Raw genomic sequence first — 16,675 nt, 5'->3', positions numbered from 1 at the left:
TACCGTGCTGTTCGTTTTCAGAATAGTAATAAATCCGCTAAACGGGTTAAAGGAAAAAAATTTATACTATATTTTTCATAACTAATCGGAAAGGAAGATTTTCTATGATCATATTCTATGCATCTACGTAAAGAGCAAACAATAAAAATGAACATTAATGAAGATTACATTAATAAAGATTTTTTTAATGCAAAATACAACTGCTTTTCTATATATCTATAAGAATCTATAACATATTTTTGCAGATATTTCTTTTCTTTATAAATTATTTTAAAAGAAAGATAACTTATTAATAGTTTAATCTAATATTTATATGAACTCATTACAGAATACTACACATTGTTTACAATATGTATTTATTAAATCAATATGCAGTAACGTTTTCTTGAAATATTAAGCTATTAAATTCTTAAATATATTTAACATTTTTAACTTATAAATTAAATATATATTTAATTATGTCTAAAAAATTTAATTATTAGTAAGAAATTGAAAAATTATGTTAATCAAAAACTTTATGAAAATTAATTTATTTTCTAATTATTTTTTTAAATTTGTTTAAATAAAAATTTAATCAAAAAAAAGTACTTTTAATTTCTTCTGTATATTTCTTCTGTACATGAAATAATTGATGGTGAAACTTAATTTGTATTTGCTTTGTGTATTTAAGTAGCTTCCTTCCTTTATGTAAATACATTGTCTCAATGTACAATGTGATAATTCTACCGGAGCTTGCTAAGAGACCCATTTTATGAGACGCTATTGGGTCGCAACAGTTAGTGGGAAGATAAGCTGCACAATTTATATTCAGACTATGTCCGCGATTATAATTTGTATTTTTTTGACCTAAATAGTAAAATAGTTCTCAAAACAACAAATAACACAAAACATGATGATTATTAATCACTGAGAGATCAGACACCAAATCTAACATTAATGTAGATAATAATAAGGAAATCAAATTAAAAAAAAGTCGAGAAAGAACATTCGTATTTGTAATCGTATGCTTTTTACTTCACAAATTTCCCGAGATAAACTTTGTATTTGCATATCTGGTGTCTAAAAAATTCTGCTAGTATGAGCGTGCTATAATGGTGGATAAGGGTTTCGTATATAAAGAAAGAAACGATACCTTGCAGTGTCAGACTTTCAGTATTCTAGTTCAGAACAAAGGCAGACAATGGCTCCAACGCAAATAATCTTATTGCTCGCAGTAATCAGCATCAGTTCGGGATTGCCAGCCAAAAGTCATCGTGGATCCCATGGCCATTCTATACCGCCTGAGCCACGATTCAATGGAGTTTTCGATCATGATCACAATCACGAGAAAATTGGTAATTAAATTTTTAACAAGTTTGACAGATTTATATTGAAGTTTTGAAATAAAAATTGATTTTACTCGAGATCGTTTTATTTGTAATAAGTATAATGATTGCGAAAAGCACTTGGTTAAATCTATAATTTTATATTTTTTTCTCTTCTAGCTAGTAACATTAAATCATGGAGTCCGAATAATTTACAAAATGTTTGGGAATTGAGCGGTTTATATGAAGGTGATATAATGATTCATCCAGATAGTCCAATGGATAGTCCGTGGAAAAATGGTCTTTTAGATGCTACAGCACGATGGCCTGATGGTGTCGTGCCTTATTTTATACAAGAAGATGATTTTGGTAACTCTTCATGTTTTTTTGTATAATCGTAATAACAAAATAATATTGCTTTAAATATTTCTAATTAACATTACAGATATCCATTACATTTAAACTTAACGAGTAATTTTACTAATGTTAATTAATTTTTACCTTATTATTTGTATCATCTCTTTCCAAAAGTAGAACTAGAAAGAGTCAAAGAAACTTGTTTAAACTCAGATTAATGTTAAACTACGTTATTTGTGTTGTGTGTGTGTGAATTATCAGTGATTTGTTATACTTTTAAAAACTTATTTTTGATTCAAAAGATTCAATTATTCTAAAAATCATTAACATTTATAGATCGCGATCAAATCGAATTGATAAAAGAAGCCATGCAGGAGTATCATGAAAGAACCTGCTTGCGTTTCCAACCTTACAAGGATACCGATGACGACTATGTGACGATACAAGCAAAAGATTCAGGGTGCTGGTCCCTGGTGGGTCGTCACGGTCATGGACAAGTATTGAATCTACAGAATCCGGGATGCATACATCATGGTGTTATTGTGCACGAACTCATGCATGCCTTAGGCTTTTACCATCAGCAGAGCGCCGCGAATCGAGACGAGTGGGTCACCATACATTGGGAGAATATTAAATTGGGTAATGTATCTTAATAATGTTGACAATGTGTTTTGTGCTGTAATCAATTTATATTGATTTTTTACTTCTTCAATTATAAAATTGTATATTTCTTAATAACTATAATTTTTCATAATAAAGATAAATTATAATAACTTAAATAAATTATAATTATAATAACTATAATTTTTATCAATGATAATTTTTCATGAATGTTTAAAACGGTCTTTGAACACTGTTGAACAACACTTCAACACTTCATATCTTCGAGTCAAAATGGCGTCAACATATTCTTAGGATGGATGCTCTTGTATAACGCATGAATAAAATTTTAATATATTTTTGCAGGTAAAGAGCATAACTTCAATAAGTATGACAATCGCACTGTCACCGATTATGGTATCGGCTATGATTACAAGAGTGTCATGCACTATAGCTCCTACGCGTTCTCCAAGAATGGAGAACCTACTATTACGCCGAAGGTAATATAATCGTGCGGCATTCGCAATATCCCTATTGATTTCGGTCTGCTGTTTATGTTTATGCTATTTCATAGAAAGAGAAGGTGCAACTTGGTCAGCGAGATGGACTCAGCGAAAAGGATGTAATCAAGGTCCAAGCAATGTATAAAGAACAATGTGGCAATCGAAACGGGGGCCATTCTTCTGAATCTTCTGAAGAGATTTCTATAGGATGGTTTTTCGAGTAAATTTATGATAAAAACATATTTTTAAATAATCGGATTCTAATATAATAAAGCACGGATACATTACATGCGCACTCGAAAACGCGGGTGCGCGCGCGAACACATACACACACACAAAATATGTATATACATTCATATAGTATATGGTATATATATATATATATATATATATAGTGACTGTACTCGCAAGCAACGGCACAACTTCGTTGTGTCCTCTGTTTCACTCTAATTATACGATAGCTTTATATTTTGACACAATTTACTTTAAGGGGATGCTGGAGTTACCGATGGAACACTCATTTCGTATTTCTCGTGCCATTTCGTTTTCTTTATATACAGGGTGACCCATTTTAACTTAGGCAGCCAAATAACTCGAAAACTAAATCCAATAGACAAAAATGTTTCAAATAAAAATGGAACGGTATCGAGGGGGACACGTTTTAGTCACGTTGTTTTTTTCCTAAGTGGAGGCGCTAAAAAGATATGAAGGTCACCTCCACTTTTTTAAATGGAATTATGTAATTTTTTATAGATAACGTGATTCCTCTAATTATTTTGCATATAAAAGTATTAAGGTAGAGATACCAAAAAACCAATAGTTTTCGAGATATTTTACACTTTATTTTGGTACATATTGACACAAAATGTTAAATAACTCGTAAACTGTTAACTTTTTGATTATCGTACCTTAATACTTTTGTGAACAGAATAATGAGATAAATCAAATGGTGTAAAGAAAACACATAGTTGCATATTTAAAAAATTATCCATTTTGTATACATATTTTTTTTAAAGCAACTATGTGTTTTCTTTACACCATTTGATTTATCTCATTATTCTGTTCACAAAAGCATTAAGGTACGATAATCAAAAAGTTAACAGTTTACGAGTTATTTAACATTTTGTGTCAATATGTACCAAAATAAAGTGTAAAATATCTCGAAAACTATTGGTTTTTTGGTATCTCTACCTTAATACTTTTATATGCAAAATAATTAGAGGAATCACGTTATCTAAAAAAAATTACATAATTCCATTTAAAAAAGTGGAGGTGACCTTCATATCTTTTTAGCGCCTCCACTTAGGAAAAAAACAACGTGACTAAAACGTGTCCCCCTCGATACCGTTCCATTTTTATTTGAAACATTTTTGTCTATTGGATTTAGTTTTCGAGTTATTTGGCTGCCTAAGTTAAAATGGGTCACCCTGAAGAATAAAAAATTCTTTTCCAGAATAAAAGGGAAAACACAAACAAATCCGGAAAAATCCAAATCGATATGAGAATCCCCCAAAAATTACCACGTAGGTTCTTTTTTCACATATATACAAGGTGTCCCAGTAACTCTGTTGCAAGGCAATATCTCTGTTACCGTTAATGATACGCGAAAATGTCTAAGGAAGAAATTGTTTGGTTCGAAGGGGAACATGTATTGGTCACCTTGTTTCTTTTCTAGGTGGAGGCGCTAAAAAGATATGAAGGTCAACTCCACTTTTTTAAATGGAATTATGTAATTTTTTTTTAGATAACGTGATTCCACTAATTATTTTGCATATTAAGGTAGAGATACCAAAAAACCAATAGTTTTCGAGATATTTTACACTTTATTTTGATACATATTGACACAAAATGTTAAATAACTCGTAAACTGTTAACTTTTTGATTATCGTACCTTAATACTTTTGTGAACAGAATAATGAGATAAATCAAATGGTGTAAAGAAAACACATAGTTGCTTTAAAAAAAATATGTATACAAAATGGATAATTTTTTAAATACGGAACTATGTGTTTTCTAAGGTTTTTCCCTTTGGCCTACGGCCTTTCCTCCACCTCTACGGAGCTTAGCGCCTCTGTGGATGCCTCGTCCAGACAGATTCATCGCCTGGTGTCACGTCTCTCTCCGAGACATCTGCAGTTACGATGCGATAACCAAAGCTCCATAACAAGGTATTAAACAGAATATGAAAATGTACGACCTGCGTGTACCGCGCTTCCCGACAACGCAGCCTGGATCCCCTTGAATCGCTACTTTCTTCTTCGGTACGAAGTCTTCTTTCTTCCACTAGTGAGTGAGGCGGCAAGAAATACACAAACCTAACGCAGCCACCGGTTACGTCCAAATATGAACTCAAAATCGTTGTGAAATTAGCTGAAAAGTGACTAACTTATCGTATATAAGAAATATAATTTTCGCACATTCGCTAGTGCTCTCGTCCTTTAAGCCTGGACGACCCAGGATCTCTGCGTAAATTCCGCGAAAAGTGATTGACAAAAAATGTCACGTTACATTGTGTGTGTGTGTGTGTGTGTGTGTGTGTGTGTGTGCGTACGTGCGTGTGTGTGTGTGAAATATATTTTTATATCTTTAGATTAAAATACACTTATTATTTTATTACTGATTTTATAAAAATACTTTACCACAATTAAATGTATTATAATTATCAGTCTGTGTGTTAAAAAAATAAAGTATTTAATTTGAATGCATTATAAGATTTATCGAGTAACAATAGTACTGAAAATTGGTCCCTAACAATCTACTTATGTTCCATCATAAGGCAATATAAACCGACAAGGTTTTTTTTTAATTATAATACGTTAATTGTTTCAATTCATTCACAGCTTTCTCCGCTACCTAAAATAATATTTATCATACATTATACAAAATATCACATAAAAATATTGCACTTTTTATTAACTTACATGACGAACGTGTTCATCTTCATCTTCAATTAAGTCCTCCATGGCATCTTTTAATGACTTGTTCCAGGTCTGTTGTAACGCTCTACAGCAAAATCTACCTAACAATCTGATCATAGTACATGTCCTTGCTCGTAAAACAGTTTGTCGATGATTGAGAAGTTTGTTAAGTTGCTCCACCGAAGCTCCTTCAAGAAATTTCATATAAATTTGTAATAAAAATAATGACGTAAGATAAAAAATAATTCACAATCAGCTCACCAGGTGTTTTTGTACGCAGCACGACTTGTTCCACAAGCTCGGCATTCTCAGGTTGAGATCGTAGAACGTTATTTAAAATAGCAACAAGATCTGCAACGATTCTTGCCTTTCTTTTTTCTAAAGTTAGTAGTTGTTGTAGAAGTAGCATTCCATTCACGATGTAAATAGCGTCGCAAAATTGCATGAGAAATTGATTCTCAATATAAACCAATCTACAAAGAACTAGTATCACGCATTCAAGTGCTTGAAGTTCATCAGCGGATAAAGAAGATGCTAACCTCGTTCCCATGTTCATTGTATTTGTCGCATTCAATTCGTTATCGGAACGTTCCGACATTAATAGCTTTATGGCATAAACAAGATTTGGTACTACTCTCACATCTAAATACACTTGTTCAATTTTTTTGAGATTCTCCTTACTGACTGACATGGTAAATGGTAATGATAATAAACAAGTTAAATATTCGATAACTCTACAGCCAGCTGCTGGATTTCTTAAAGGAGAAACAAATACTGAGACGCAATTTTGTTGCAATAAGGAGTCAATCTCACCCTCCATAACTTCTTCCATTGATCTTTGTAAAAATGCAATCCATTCTTCATTTTCAATTGGTCTCTCTACTGCTCTTGGATCCCAATCAGGCAATCTCGTGTGTTTTTCAGTCAATTTTCTATCACCAAATTCTTGTTCATAATCAATGCTCAAGCACTTTTTGCAATCACCATCGCCATGTACAATTTGATCTATGTGTGAAGATTTTTCGATTTGTTGACCTACATTAATTCCATCACCTTGAGCATTTGTGTGATACATTTCCTTATTCAACTGTCGTACAGAATGACTATAATCCATTTGTGTTTGAGCAAGTTTTGAGTAATCATCTTGTATTGGAAAATTATGCTGCATGTCTATGTTATGTGAGTAATCACTCTGACACAGAGCATGATCTGCAGCTAAAAGATCACTTCTCAGAGATGCTCTAAGACTGAGATTTCCTAAGAGTACATCAATACTAGCGCTGGAATCAGTGCCACTTGGTTCACTGCGACGTAATGCTTGACAATGATTTATCATATGATGACAATAAGCAGGAGGCATCAGATAACCCGGTTGTGAAATACATGTTCGTTGCCGATACTCATATTGTCTTCTCTCTTGTTCTTGTATTTTTTTCATTGCTTTCTTCACAACTCTGTATAAAAAAATTTAATTATCCATGTATATACAATACATGCATTAAGTATGCATTAAGTATTCTACTGTAATGGGTAAAATATCGAATATTTTTTTGCATTTTTCACAAATATGTTATGAAAAATAAATATATAAATTTCACTCCAATTCATAAAACTACAAAGTTACGTCAGCTAGAAGGGATAGATTTATGACTCGCTGAGCGGGAAAAATGTATAATAATAGTACAGTCTCGGGAAGTAAGTATATTTCGGCAAAATTCGTGTAGCTATTATTCTAGGACTAATAGGGACTTTTAAAATATAAAGGCTCGACCATGAGACATTTAGTTATACAAATGCAAAATAATAATAAATCGTTAAATTTATCTCTCTCAATCTGAACTTTTGCTCCATAGCGCATTCATTCAGAGTCAAAAATTGTAGAAATTACCAATTTCTTAGTAGTAATAATATTTAATGAAAGCTTTTTGCCACTCTTAAAAATAATGAGTATTATGGGAACAACTATTGATCAACGAACAGAGATATACGTCCACTCACAAAACGATATTCAGCCGTTTGAAGCAACGTTCGAGTAAGCAAGAATCGATGGCCGAAAAAGAAAATAACAGCGAAACATGTTCAAGCAAGAGGGAAGTCTCTTCTACGGTGGATCTGATTAATAATAAATAAAATTTTCTCTCTGTGCGCGCGTGCGCACACACACACACAAACCGTAAAATTTGAACGCGGCTTTTTTAAAATTGTATTTTTCGAATTGGCTGCCATGATATCTTAAGATCGACTTGATTAAGTGAGCTCAATTTATGCATACATTTTCGGCACATGTAGCTATCATCCCTACCATGATTACATTAAAATATTAATTTTTTTTTCATTTTTACAATCCTTTAAAGATATAAAAAATTTCCAAAAATCGAAACTTAATTTTCAAAATAACATTTTTTAATTTTCGATATTTTTCTTTCATTCTAGTACCTACTATAGATAAAAAAACATACCCACTAATTAAGAATCATTTTGAAATTTTTGCTTCAATTAAGCAATGAACTGGCCCAGTCATGGACGTCATGAGCAAAGGTTTTTTTTCATTGATCACTTTAAAGCGATCTACTGTGTGTATGAGATAATAATTTTAATTTTTTTTACGTAAAAATTCTTACATATTGTTTAAATTTTAATAAATATATAGAAAAAAACTTGGCATCCCAATAACTTTTATAGATTCCTCATAAAAAATTTCGAAAAAATGCAAAAATAATATCTGTTACAATAGAATACTCCCTTAAAGAAATAATTAAATTTAATACTTGGATTGATTTGCAGCACGCATCGCTAAACTTTGTAACTGTTGCTGCTTTGCTCTTGCTTGGCTCGCAGATAGCGGATTTGTAAACGGAGTAGGTACAGTACCATCTACTATTACAATTCGATCCTTGACAAATAGATGTTGGAGAAGAGCGGGCCAAGTTAATCGTTGAGAAGGATCTTTCTGAAGTAAACCCTGAAATTGAAATGATAATGACTTATTTGAAATTATGATAACAAACTTGCAGCAAATATCACAATAAATAATATTAAATACTAAAGACCGTTAATGTAAGAATATAATACAAATACGAAGCCTATAACAGTCTAGCTTGGATTTTTTAATCGCTTACATATAAACTACCGCGGTACTATTACGAATTAAAATTAATTAATAATTAACTAATATACGTAGTCCCCCCAAATTGCGCGCCGAATAATCGTCGGTCTTGAAACACAACTCTAATAATCTGAAAATACTAAATCTGGAAAATTATTCTTACTGCGAAAAATATTACCTTACCGGGAGATATTCTTATAGGCTTCGAATTAGTTATGTTATCATAATAAATATTTTTACCTGTAGAAAGCTTTTGCAAATTGGAGAAATAAAATCTGGCCATTTTATTTCTTCAAACCTAATCAACTTAATCAGATGCAAAATTGAATGAGTTTGAAATGGAGGAGAACCAACTACCAATTCATAAACTATACAGCCTAAAGACCTGAAAGTACAATTAATTATAAGATGTACTTCCTACATAAATAAATCAGAAATAATATATATTTAAAATATTTATATGACTGTGCATTTACCATAAATCAGCATTATGATCATAAGGACATTCTTCTACAAGTTCAGGGGCCATGTACAATGGTGTACCTTTGATTGAAGTAAGTACATGAGTACCAGTGCTCATACTACGAGCAAATCCAAAGTCGCATAGTTTAGTTATACCGTTTGCTTCCAGGAGAACATTTTGTGGTTTCAGATCTCTAATAATATTAATACAATTATTATGATGAAATATTATAAGCCATTCTTTGTTTGCAATTAAATTAGATACAAACCTGTGCATTACCCGATTTGAATGTAAATAATAAAGCGCTGATACTAAATCACAAGCTATTACTTGTGCTCTTTCCTCAGACAATCTAACTTCCTTAGCCAGTATGTCATTCAATACTTTATCAACATATTCTGTTACAACCACAATCTAAATCAGATATTTTACAGAATCTCTAAAATATATTTACCTTATAAACATAATTCTTTTCAGATTCAACATACTTCATTTTCTGTTTCAAATGAATCTAACATTTGCACAATATTTGGATGTTGCAGATAACGTTGAATCTCACACTCTTGACGTAAACTCTTGAGCTCCGTAGATGATCTGCCACACTGCAGAATAAATATATCAAGGCATTGATCATGAAGCAAAAAGAAAACGGACAAGTTATTTATAATAGCGTTTTTTACTGACATAGTGCTAGTGCACATTCAGTGTACTTTAATACCTTTGTATACAAATCAATATATGTTTAATAAAAATAAAAAATGAGTAAAACCGTAAAATCTTCAATATATTTATTATTGTGTTATTTAACAAAATACACAATAGATATTTTATCAATTGAGATATCTCACTTTAACATCAGATTAGAGTAATGTATAACGACTTTAATGTGCACTGAGTGCACACTAGCATTGCCAGTAAAAAATGTTATAAATCTCACTTATTTCATATATCAAGTCAATATACCTTCCTTATCATTTTAACAGCCACAAATTCACCATCTACACGTTTTCTAGCTTTATACACTTGTCCAAAAGATCCCTCACCAATAGGCTTCAGAATCTCATATCTTTTCATTTTGGAACTTTCATATTTCGTCATTTTGTTGATGTATTGATAATGTCAAAAAAGTCTGTTTTTTTATTCTTATTGCACTGTACTGTTAATTATACTGCATATAGAACTTTCTTCCTCGTCTTCGCCAAATATCAAACACATATTTATCTTACCATAAGTTCCTTAAAAAAACACAAATTCACTGCTTTAAATGCACAAATTCTCTACATTAGCGGTTTTTGTTTGTATAACAAAGAATTTGTATAATTAAAGCAGAACGTATACATAGCGTTATATCGAGTCGAAGTGACAGATATCTTAACCCCTAAAATCTTATAACCAATTCATGAATTCAGTCGCTTGCAGTGCTTGCACTAGTGTACACAGAGTGCAAATTTTCCCAGTGCAAAGTGCAACCTGGTGCAACGTGCAACGTGTTCGATTGGCCTAGAGTCCCTATAATATAGGGACTCTAGATTAAGATTGGCCTAGACCTCTGCGCCGTTTTATTTTATATCGGCGGCGAGATTTGAGGTAAAATAGTTCGGGGGCGGCGGCGTAAATTTCAAAATTGGCGACGGCGAAACCGGCGGACGATAATTTATCGACGGTGGCGGCGCACAGTGGGCGGAAAAGCTCTCTTTGTGAACAAAATTCGACCGACGCTCTAATTCTTAACCAATTTTGATGTTTTTTTAAATTCTCTAAATTTAATAAACTACTTTAAGCTTATTGTGCGTAAATTTGAATTACGATCTGAATTAAAAATGGCTGATCCCTTTTTGACTATATATAACGAACCAAAGAGAAACCTGAGAGGACATGACGGTATAAATTATCACTTGGCTGTCACTTAAATGTTTTTCTTATTATAAATTGAATTTTATTGACCTTTTCACCTTAACCTTAAATTCATATATCAAATGTATACTGCAGCTGAAGCTGTATATGGGACGGCACCCTTAATTCGCTTGTGAGCGTATTTTCCCTCCCTACAGTCATGCGCATTACCAACTACGATCATCATCTATTCTTCTCTATCTATCTACTCGCAATTACTTTCAAGAGACTATGCTCCTTCCAGTATATGTTCTAAAATTATTACTTATAGATCTAACCAATCATATTCAATCGCTCGGCAAGCTTAGCCACTTTGCCATTATTTTGAAAGAGAGAGGCGCATGTTACGAAACGATTAGATGCTGCCAATCACTGCCCCAGCATCCGAGAATGGATTAAAATGGGTTGGACATTTTGTCTATTCGAATTCGTATTTTAAACAGCGAAAACTTTTTTTGGATTCGATTGGATTCAATTGGATTCAATTATAGATTCATTTGGATGCAACTGGATTGAAAAACTGCGTTTTCTATTAAAAATTTTGAATTATACAGTATTTTCACTATGGTCACAAACGCACTGAAAAAGCTGATATTATTTTTAGATTGAAAGATATACAGATATGCTTCATGCAATTCCTATAAATGAATAAAAATGTATTCGGATTGAAAAGGATTCATTTTAACATTCATGAATTCGTGTATTTCTGAAAATCTGAATCCATTTTAATCTATTTCAATCCAATCTCAGATACTGGGGCGCTATATGGGCTTTAGTCCAAAAATATAGATACAGTCAGTCAAGTAAGAGCGTGGTCGACTTTGCTAACAGGTAATAAAAGATTTCGCTCTAATTCCTTCGTGAGCCTATAGAGGGAAGCTTTGTCCTTGATGCATTGTCAACAAAGATTCAGTTGTCGTTGATTTTTTGGAAGAGAAACACGTTAAGCGTCATGAGTGCTAAATACGCGTCGCGCTACGAGGCTGTGTTCCTTTGCACCTATCCGAGAGGTCCAAAAATGTCGCAATTAGCGGCTGCTAAATACATGAGAAAGTCGAAAGCATTTGTACAGAAGTGGATACAGCGATATAAAGTGGCAAAAAATGTCGATGATTTACCAGAACGTGGCTCGATAGGCAAAGTGAACAAAAAAGACGAAAAAAAAATAGTGAATCTGTTTTCGCGGAATCCTGCTTTAACACTGCGGCAAGGACAAGCAAAATTAGGGTCTACGCACAATAGGAAAAATATTAGGAACAGATATTAAATATAATAATTTTAACCTGTTAGAAAGCGCACATTCCACAGTACACAGTTCTGATAGGTTAAAATTCTTACATTTAATATCTGTTCCTAATATTTCTCCTATTGTGCGCAGACCCTTAAAGTCAAAAGGTTTAGATATATCGTACGAAACTATCCGAACTCATCTCCGTGCTCATGACCTGAAATTTCGCAACACAATGAAGAAGCCTCTGTTGACTGAAAAACATGTGACGAAGTGACTCGCTTGGGCGCATGAGAATCGATAGAGATTTTGATAATGTAATTTTTCATCGAAAATGTGTGGGCATGTATTAAGCAGAAGCTTCGTGGAAAACGCACACACACTTTGAAGCAGTTATCTTGCGAAATTCGTCGGATCTGGAGATCGTTGCCACTAGAATACGCCGTCAAATTAATTGAAAGCATGCCTCGGAGATGCCAGGCAATTATCGACGCCGGTGGTGACTGGACACATTATTAACATAATTGCATCATTGTTTGTATTGAGTACAATGTATATATAAATATAAAATTTTCATTTAATAAATTTTTTCATAAATTTACTCGACCACGCTCTTACTTGACTGACTGTACGTAAATCAACGTTAACCCCTGATCTACAATAGATGTTTTAAGCCTTAAGCCGTAAGAAATTAACTAATTATAATCGAATTCGAGGAGAATAATCGATTATGATTCGTCCATTTCTTATGGAATAGATCCGAGATAATATATAAATAATTCTTGCGCAAGAAAAGTTCTTATCAAAATATATACGATCAAAGAGAACAATATAAAATTAAGAATCCTCTTGTATATAATTTTGTTAATTATTTCATCATTTACAAGCTTTTTACTACAAAAAACAGTTAAAAATTTAAATTTAAAAGAATAGATTGATTCCTCCTTCCTCTTTTTCTCTCTTCCTTCCAACTCTCTCTCTCTCTCTCTCTCTCTCTCTCTCTCTCTCTCTCTCTCTCTCTCTCTCTTGCTCTTCTCACTCTCCCTCCCTCCTTCCTCTCTCTCTTTCTCTAAGAAATTACCTGGTAACTAAGAAAAAGAATCGAAAAAATCGATCCTTTCTTTTCTAATTCATACACGATTAAGAATCAAACCTAAAAGGATGGATCGATTCTGAAGTTTATCAGACAAAATGTCCGAACTTTTGTTTAAAAAAAAAAATTTATAAAAACAAGAAATCGCATTTTTTTTGTAACCTAAATCGTTTTACTACCTAATAGTTACTTAAAAATAAAATTATCTTATATATAAAAATTATATAGGAAAAATTTTTTTAATTTTATCTATAGATTAATATAGAATTAATCTTCTTTATCTTATCTAAGATACATTTTTGTGTGATTTATGATTTATCTTACCTATATCTAGTAGATAATTTTTAATTATCTAAGCGCAACACTGTCATCTCATAATCTCTATCGTCGTAACCAATTAATTATACGCTGTTAATCGTACGGTGTTAATTTAACGATAATAAAAAATAGAATCATCATGGAATATAATGATTTTTACACACGCCATAATTTTTATAACTTTTTCTTACGATAAAACGTACTTGTTTCTAAACAAACCAAATTGCTATGATATGACAAAGATAATATCAACTAATATAATTCGAATAATTAATGGAAATTTAAGATACTAAATATATTATTTTTCTGAAGTATACATATATAGGATATTGTCTTTCACAAGCATATTTCTCACAATCATGCTAATATGTAATATAAAATATTATTTAAATTTAATTCTATGAGGGGCAAAACCTGTTGCAATAAAAGTTATACCATCGATATGACTTAATCGATCAACGATTCTCACTGGCAATTGTTATAACTCTATTAATTTACTTTTAAACAATGGTTCCTTAATTTAATCTACCTACAAAGATGTTTCGAACATGTATTCACCATTGAATTGGTAAATATAATTCTAACACATCAACTGCGATATACGCTGGATTAGTTTTAATTGTAATTATAGTTCACGCTAACGATTAAACATCAGTTCATGCTTGTAATTCGCTCGAGAAAGATGCAGCTGAAAGTACAATGTCTTCGTGGCTTATTCTATCTGACATTGATGCTTTTATTGCATAGCTGGTTTGTCACGAGCATTAATGCATATCCAACATATCCACTACAGCTTATTAATCCATGGATAATAAAACCATTACAAACATTACCAAAAATGGTGAAAGCAAAGAAGTCCACTTGTGGCCCAATTAGCTACAGACGTGAGTAAAGAAATGAAATTTATTTTTTATCTATTATTAGTATATATCTATTATTTCTCTGATTGTGCCTGGAAATGTGTAGACAAAAATATTTAAAAATATGATAGAGTATCTGTCCCTATTACTGTGTGTGTTCATATTAATGCGCATTTGTATTTAAATAAACTATAAAGAAAGCTATAGCACATAATAAATACAAAAAAATATTGTTTTATTAAGTTAAACTATTAATTAAGTTATTAAGTATTTATTATAAGTTAAATTATTAATGTGTACAATATATCAAAAATAAAATTATATTTTTTAACTAACCCTTTGTGTTCATAAGAAGACTTTCAGAATTTTATCTTTCTTTGCTCAGTTTTTAATTATTTTGATGAATTTCTTGACATTAAGTACCGCAAGTTTTCTTGTTTTCGTAGAGTTCTTAGAACATGAACAAGTGTTAAAAAATAAGCAATTTTTATTTGCATAATTATTATAACTAAACAAATATTTAAAATGTATACTTTTTTGAAACAACAATTTGGGCACTCACATTTAAGACATTTTAAAGTTTTTTTTCAGAAATTTCTCACTTTTTTACTGCGTTTTTGAAAATTAAAAACCGATAATCTAAAAAATATGAAAAAAAGAACACTAATAAGGATATATAGTTACCCTATTTATATTCATACAGTTGATTCATGGTCTCAATACAATAATCCTGAAGAAGGAGTACAACAAGAAGGAGATATACATCGGAGATCGAGAAAAACTATTACAACCGAGAAAACTTTACTATGGCCTAATGGTATCGTGAATTACTACGTTCATTCATCCATAGGTAAATCGTTTCTGCAAATTTAAATTGAAATAGTAATCTACACTAAGATAAGCTTATGAAACGTTTATGTATTTCAGTAAAAATCAAATATTACATATTTAAGAATTGTTTATCAGACCTATTATAAATATTTAAGGATTTATTATCCATTCCAGTTAATGAACCAATAAAATTCGCTATGCTGGAGACTGCGTTACAAATAATAATGTTGAAAACATGCATTAAATTCGTCCGTATTGAAGAATACGCAAAGCTTTCAGCAAATAGTAGTTGGGTCAATGTCACAGGTCATGATAAGGGTTGTTACTCTGATATAGGATATAACGTACACGGGCCTACTACTCTAAATCTAGACATAAAGGAATGCTTCCGCACAATTGGACACTCAATACACGAAATGTTACACACTTTAGGTGTATATCATGAGCATATGAGACCAGATCGCAACAATTACATCACCATAATATGGGAAAATATGAGAAAGGGTAATCAGTACAGTATATAAATTAATACTAAACTAAAAGATTCTTACAAATATAATTCTTACAGGAGATGAATTCAACTTCCAGCTATTAAATAATAGTATTGTGACTAATTATGGATTACCATATGATTACGATAGTATAATGCATTATTCCATGACAGCATTTTCTACTGATCGATCATTTCCTACAATAATACCTAAGGTAATATCAATTTTCAAATACAATATAAAAAAAATTGTAAAAATTAAATAAAATTTTTAATACACTCTCTCATCAACAAAATTAACGCAATTAACATCTGTTTTACCGTGTAAAAATAGGCAAATTTCAAGATGTAAAATGCTTTTTTAAACATCTCGATATGAGGATTTTTCACGAAGTTGTTCCATCTTGAAATTTGCCTATTTTTACATGATAGAACAAATGTTGCTTTAATTTCATTGGCGAGTTTGATTTATGATTTTTAGCCGAATATATATAATTTTATTGAGTCAATAATAAAAATTCTTCTCTACAGAATTCTTATGTGGAGATTGGTCAAAGAAGTCACTTATCATATTACGATATACAAAAATTGCTAATTGCTTATAACTGCACGGCCAGTATATATACTAACAAATTAAAAAAGAAACCGAACTTGGACAAACTTAAGAAGCTGGAGAAACTTCCTAAAAAATTACAAGATACTAGTCGTTGA

General features: G+C 31.6%; 3 protein-coding genes across 3 annotated transcripts; 2 read left to right on the top strand and 1 right to left on the bottom strand.

The window, feature by feature from the left end:
- Window positions 1-1,180: 1,180 nt before the first annotated feature.
- LOC108778172 (seminal metalloprotease 1) lies at window positions 1,181-3,099 on the top strand. Its single transcript, XM_018545278.1, has 5 exons — window positions 1,181-1,334; window positions 1,485-1,673; window positions 1,998-2,300; window positions 2,628-2,761; window positions 2,836-3,099. The coding sequence occupies exons 1-5, from the start codon at window positions 1,181-1,183 to the stop codon at window positions 2,986-2,988; spliced, it is 933 nt and encodes a 310-aa protein (XP_018400780.1). The 3' UTR covers window positions 2,989-3,099.
- A 2,338-nt stretch (window positions 3,100-5,437) lies between these two features.
- Window positions 5,438-10,437, bottom strand: fu (STKc_STK36 domain-containing protein fused). The gene is made up of 9 exons (XM_018545280.1): window positions 10,215-10,437; window positions 9,740-9,853; window positions 9,520-9,665; window positions 9,265-9,444; window positions 9,029-9,173; window positions 8,451-8,644; window positions 5,944-7,136; window positions 5,686-5,870; window positions 5,438-5,617 (listed from the first exon to the last, which is right to left on the bottom strand). Exons 1-9 carry the CDS (start codon window positions 10,347-10,349, stop codon window positions 5,567-5,569), a joined length of 2,343 nt encoding a protein of 780 aa, XP_018400782.1. The 5' UTR covers window positions 10,350-10,437; the 3' UTR covers window positions 5,438-5,566.
- A 1,659-nt stretch (window positions 10,438-12,096) lies between these two features.
- Window positions 12,097-16,675, top strand: LOC108778171 (zinc metalloproteinase nas-14). The gene is made up of 6 exons (XM_018545277.1): window positions 12,097-12,371; window positions 14,531-14,671; window positions 15,324-15,493; window positions 15,649-15,978; window positions 16,043-16,179; window positions 16,496-16,675. Exons 1-6 carry the CDS (start codon window positions 12,097-12,099, stop codon window positions 16,673-16,675), a joined length of 1,233 nt encoding a protein of 410 aa, XP_018400779.1.

The sequence above is a fragment of the Cyphomyrmex costatus genome, unplaced genomic scaffold (genome assembly GCF_001594065.2).
Source record: "Cyphomyrmex costatus isolate MS0001 unplaced genomic scaffold, Ccosl1.0 scaffold493, whole genome shotgun sequence".
NCBI classification, from domain to species: domain Eukaryota; kingdom Metazoa; phylum Arthropoda; class Insecta; order Hymenoptera; family Formicidae; genus Cyphomyrmex; species Cyphomyrmex costatus.
The sequence above is the reverse complement of the archived record's forward strand: the minus strand, read 5'-3'. Positions and strand labels throughout refer to the sequence as shown.

Bases quoted from the DNA above. Each gene is read 5' to 3' on its own strand.
- LOC108778172 (XM_018545278.1), top strand. From the start codon at position 1,181: ATGGCTCCAACGCAAATAATCTTATTGCTCGCAGTAATCAGCATCAGT. The intron at 1,674-1,997 runs GTAACTCTTCAT...TAACATTTATAG, and splicing joins TATACAAGAAGATGATTTTG to ATCGCGATCAAATCGAATTG. The intron at 2,762-2,835 runs GTAATATAATCG...GCTATTTCATAG, and splicing joins AACCTACTATTACGCCGAAG to AAAGAGAAGGTGCAACTTGG.
- fu (XM_018545280.1), bottom strand. From the start codon at position 10,349: ATGACGAAATATGAAAGTTCCAAAATGAAAAGATATGAGATTCTGAAG. The intron at 9,445-9,519 runs GTTTGTATCTAA...TAATATTATTAG, and splicing joins TCAAATCGGGTAATGCACAG to AGATCTGAAACCACAAAATG. The intron at 5,618-5,685 runs GTAAGTTAATAA...ATATTATTTTAG, and splicing joins AAGATGAACACGTTCGTCAT to GTAGCGGAGAAAGCTGTGAA.
- LOC108778171 (XM_018545277.1), top strand. From the start codon at position 12,097: ATGAGTGCTAAATACGCGTCGCGCTACGAGGCTGTGTTCCTTTGCACC. The intron at 12,372-14,530 runs GTCTACGCACAA...TTTATTGCATAG, and splicing joins CAAGGACAAGCAAAATTAGG to CTGGTTTGTCACGAGCATTA. The intron at 15,979-16,042 runs GTAATCAGTACA...TAATTCTTACAG, and splicing joins ATGGGAAAATATGAGAAAGG to GAGATGAATTCAACTTCCAG.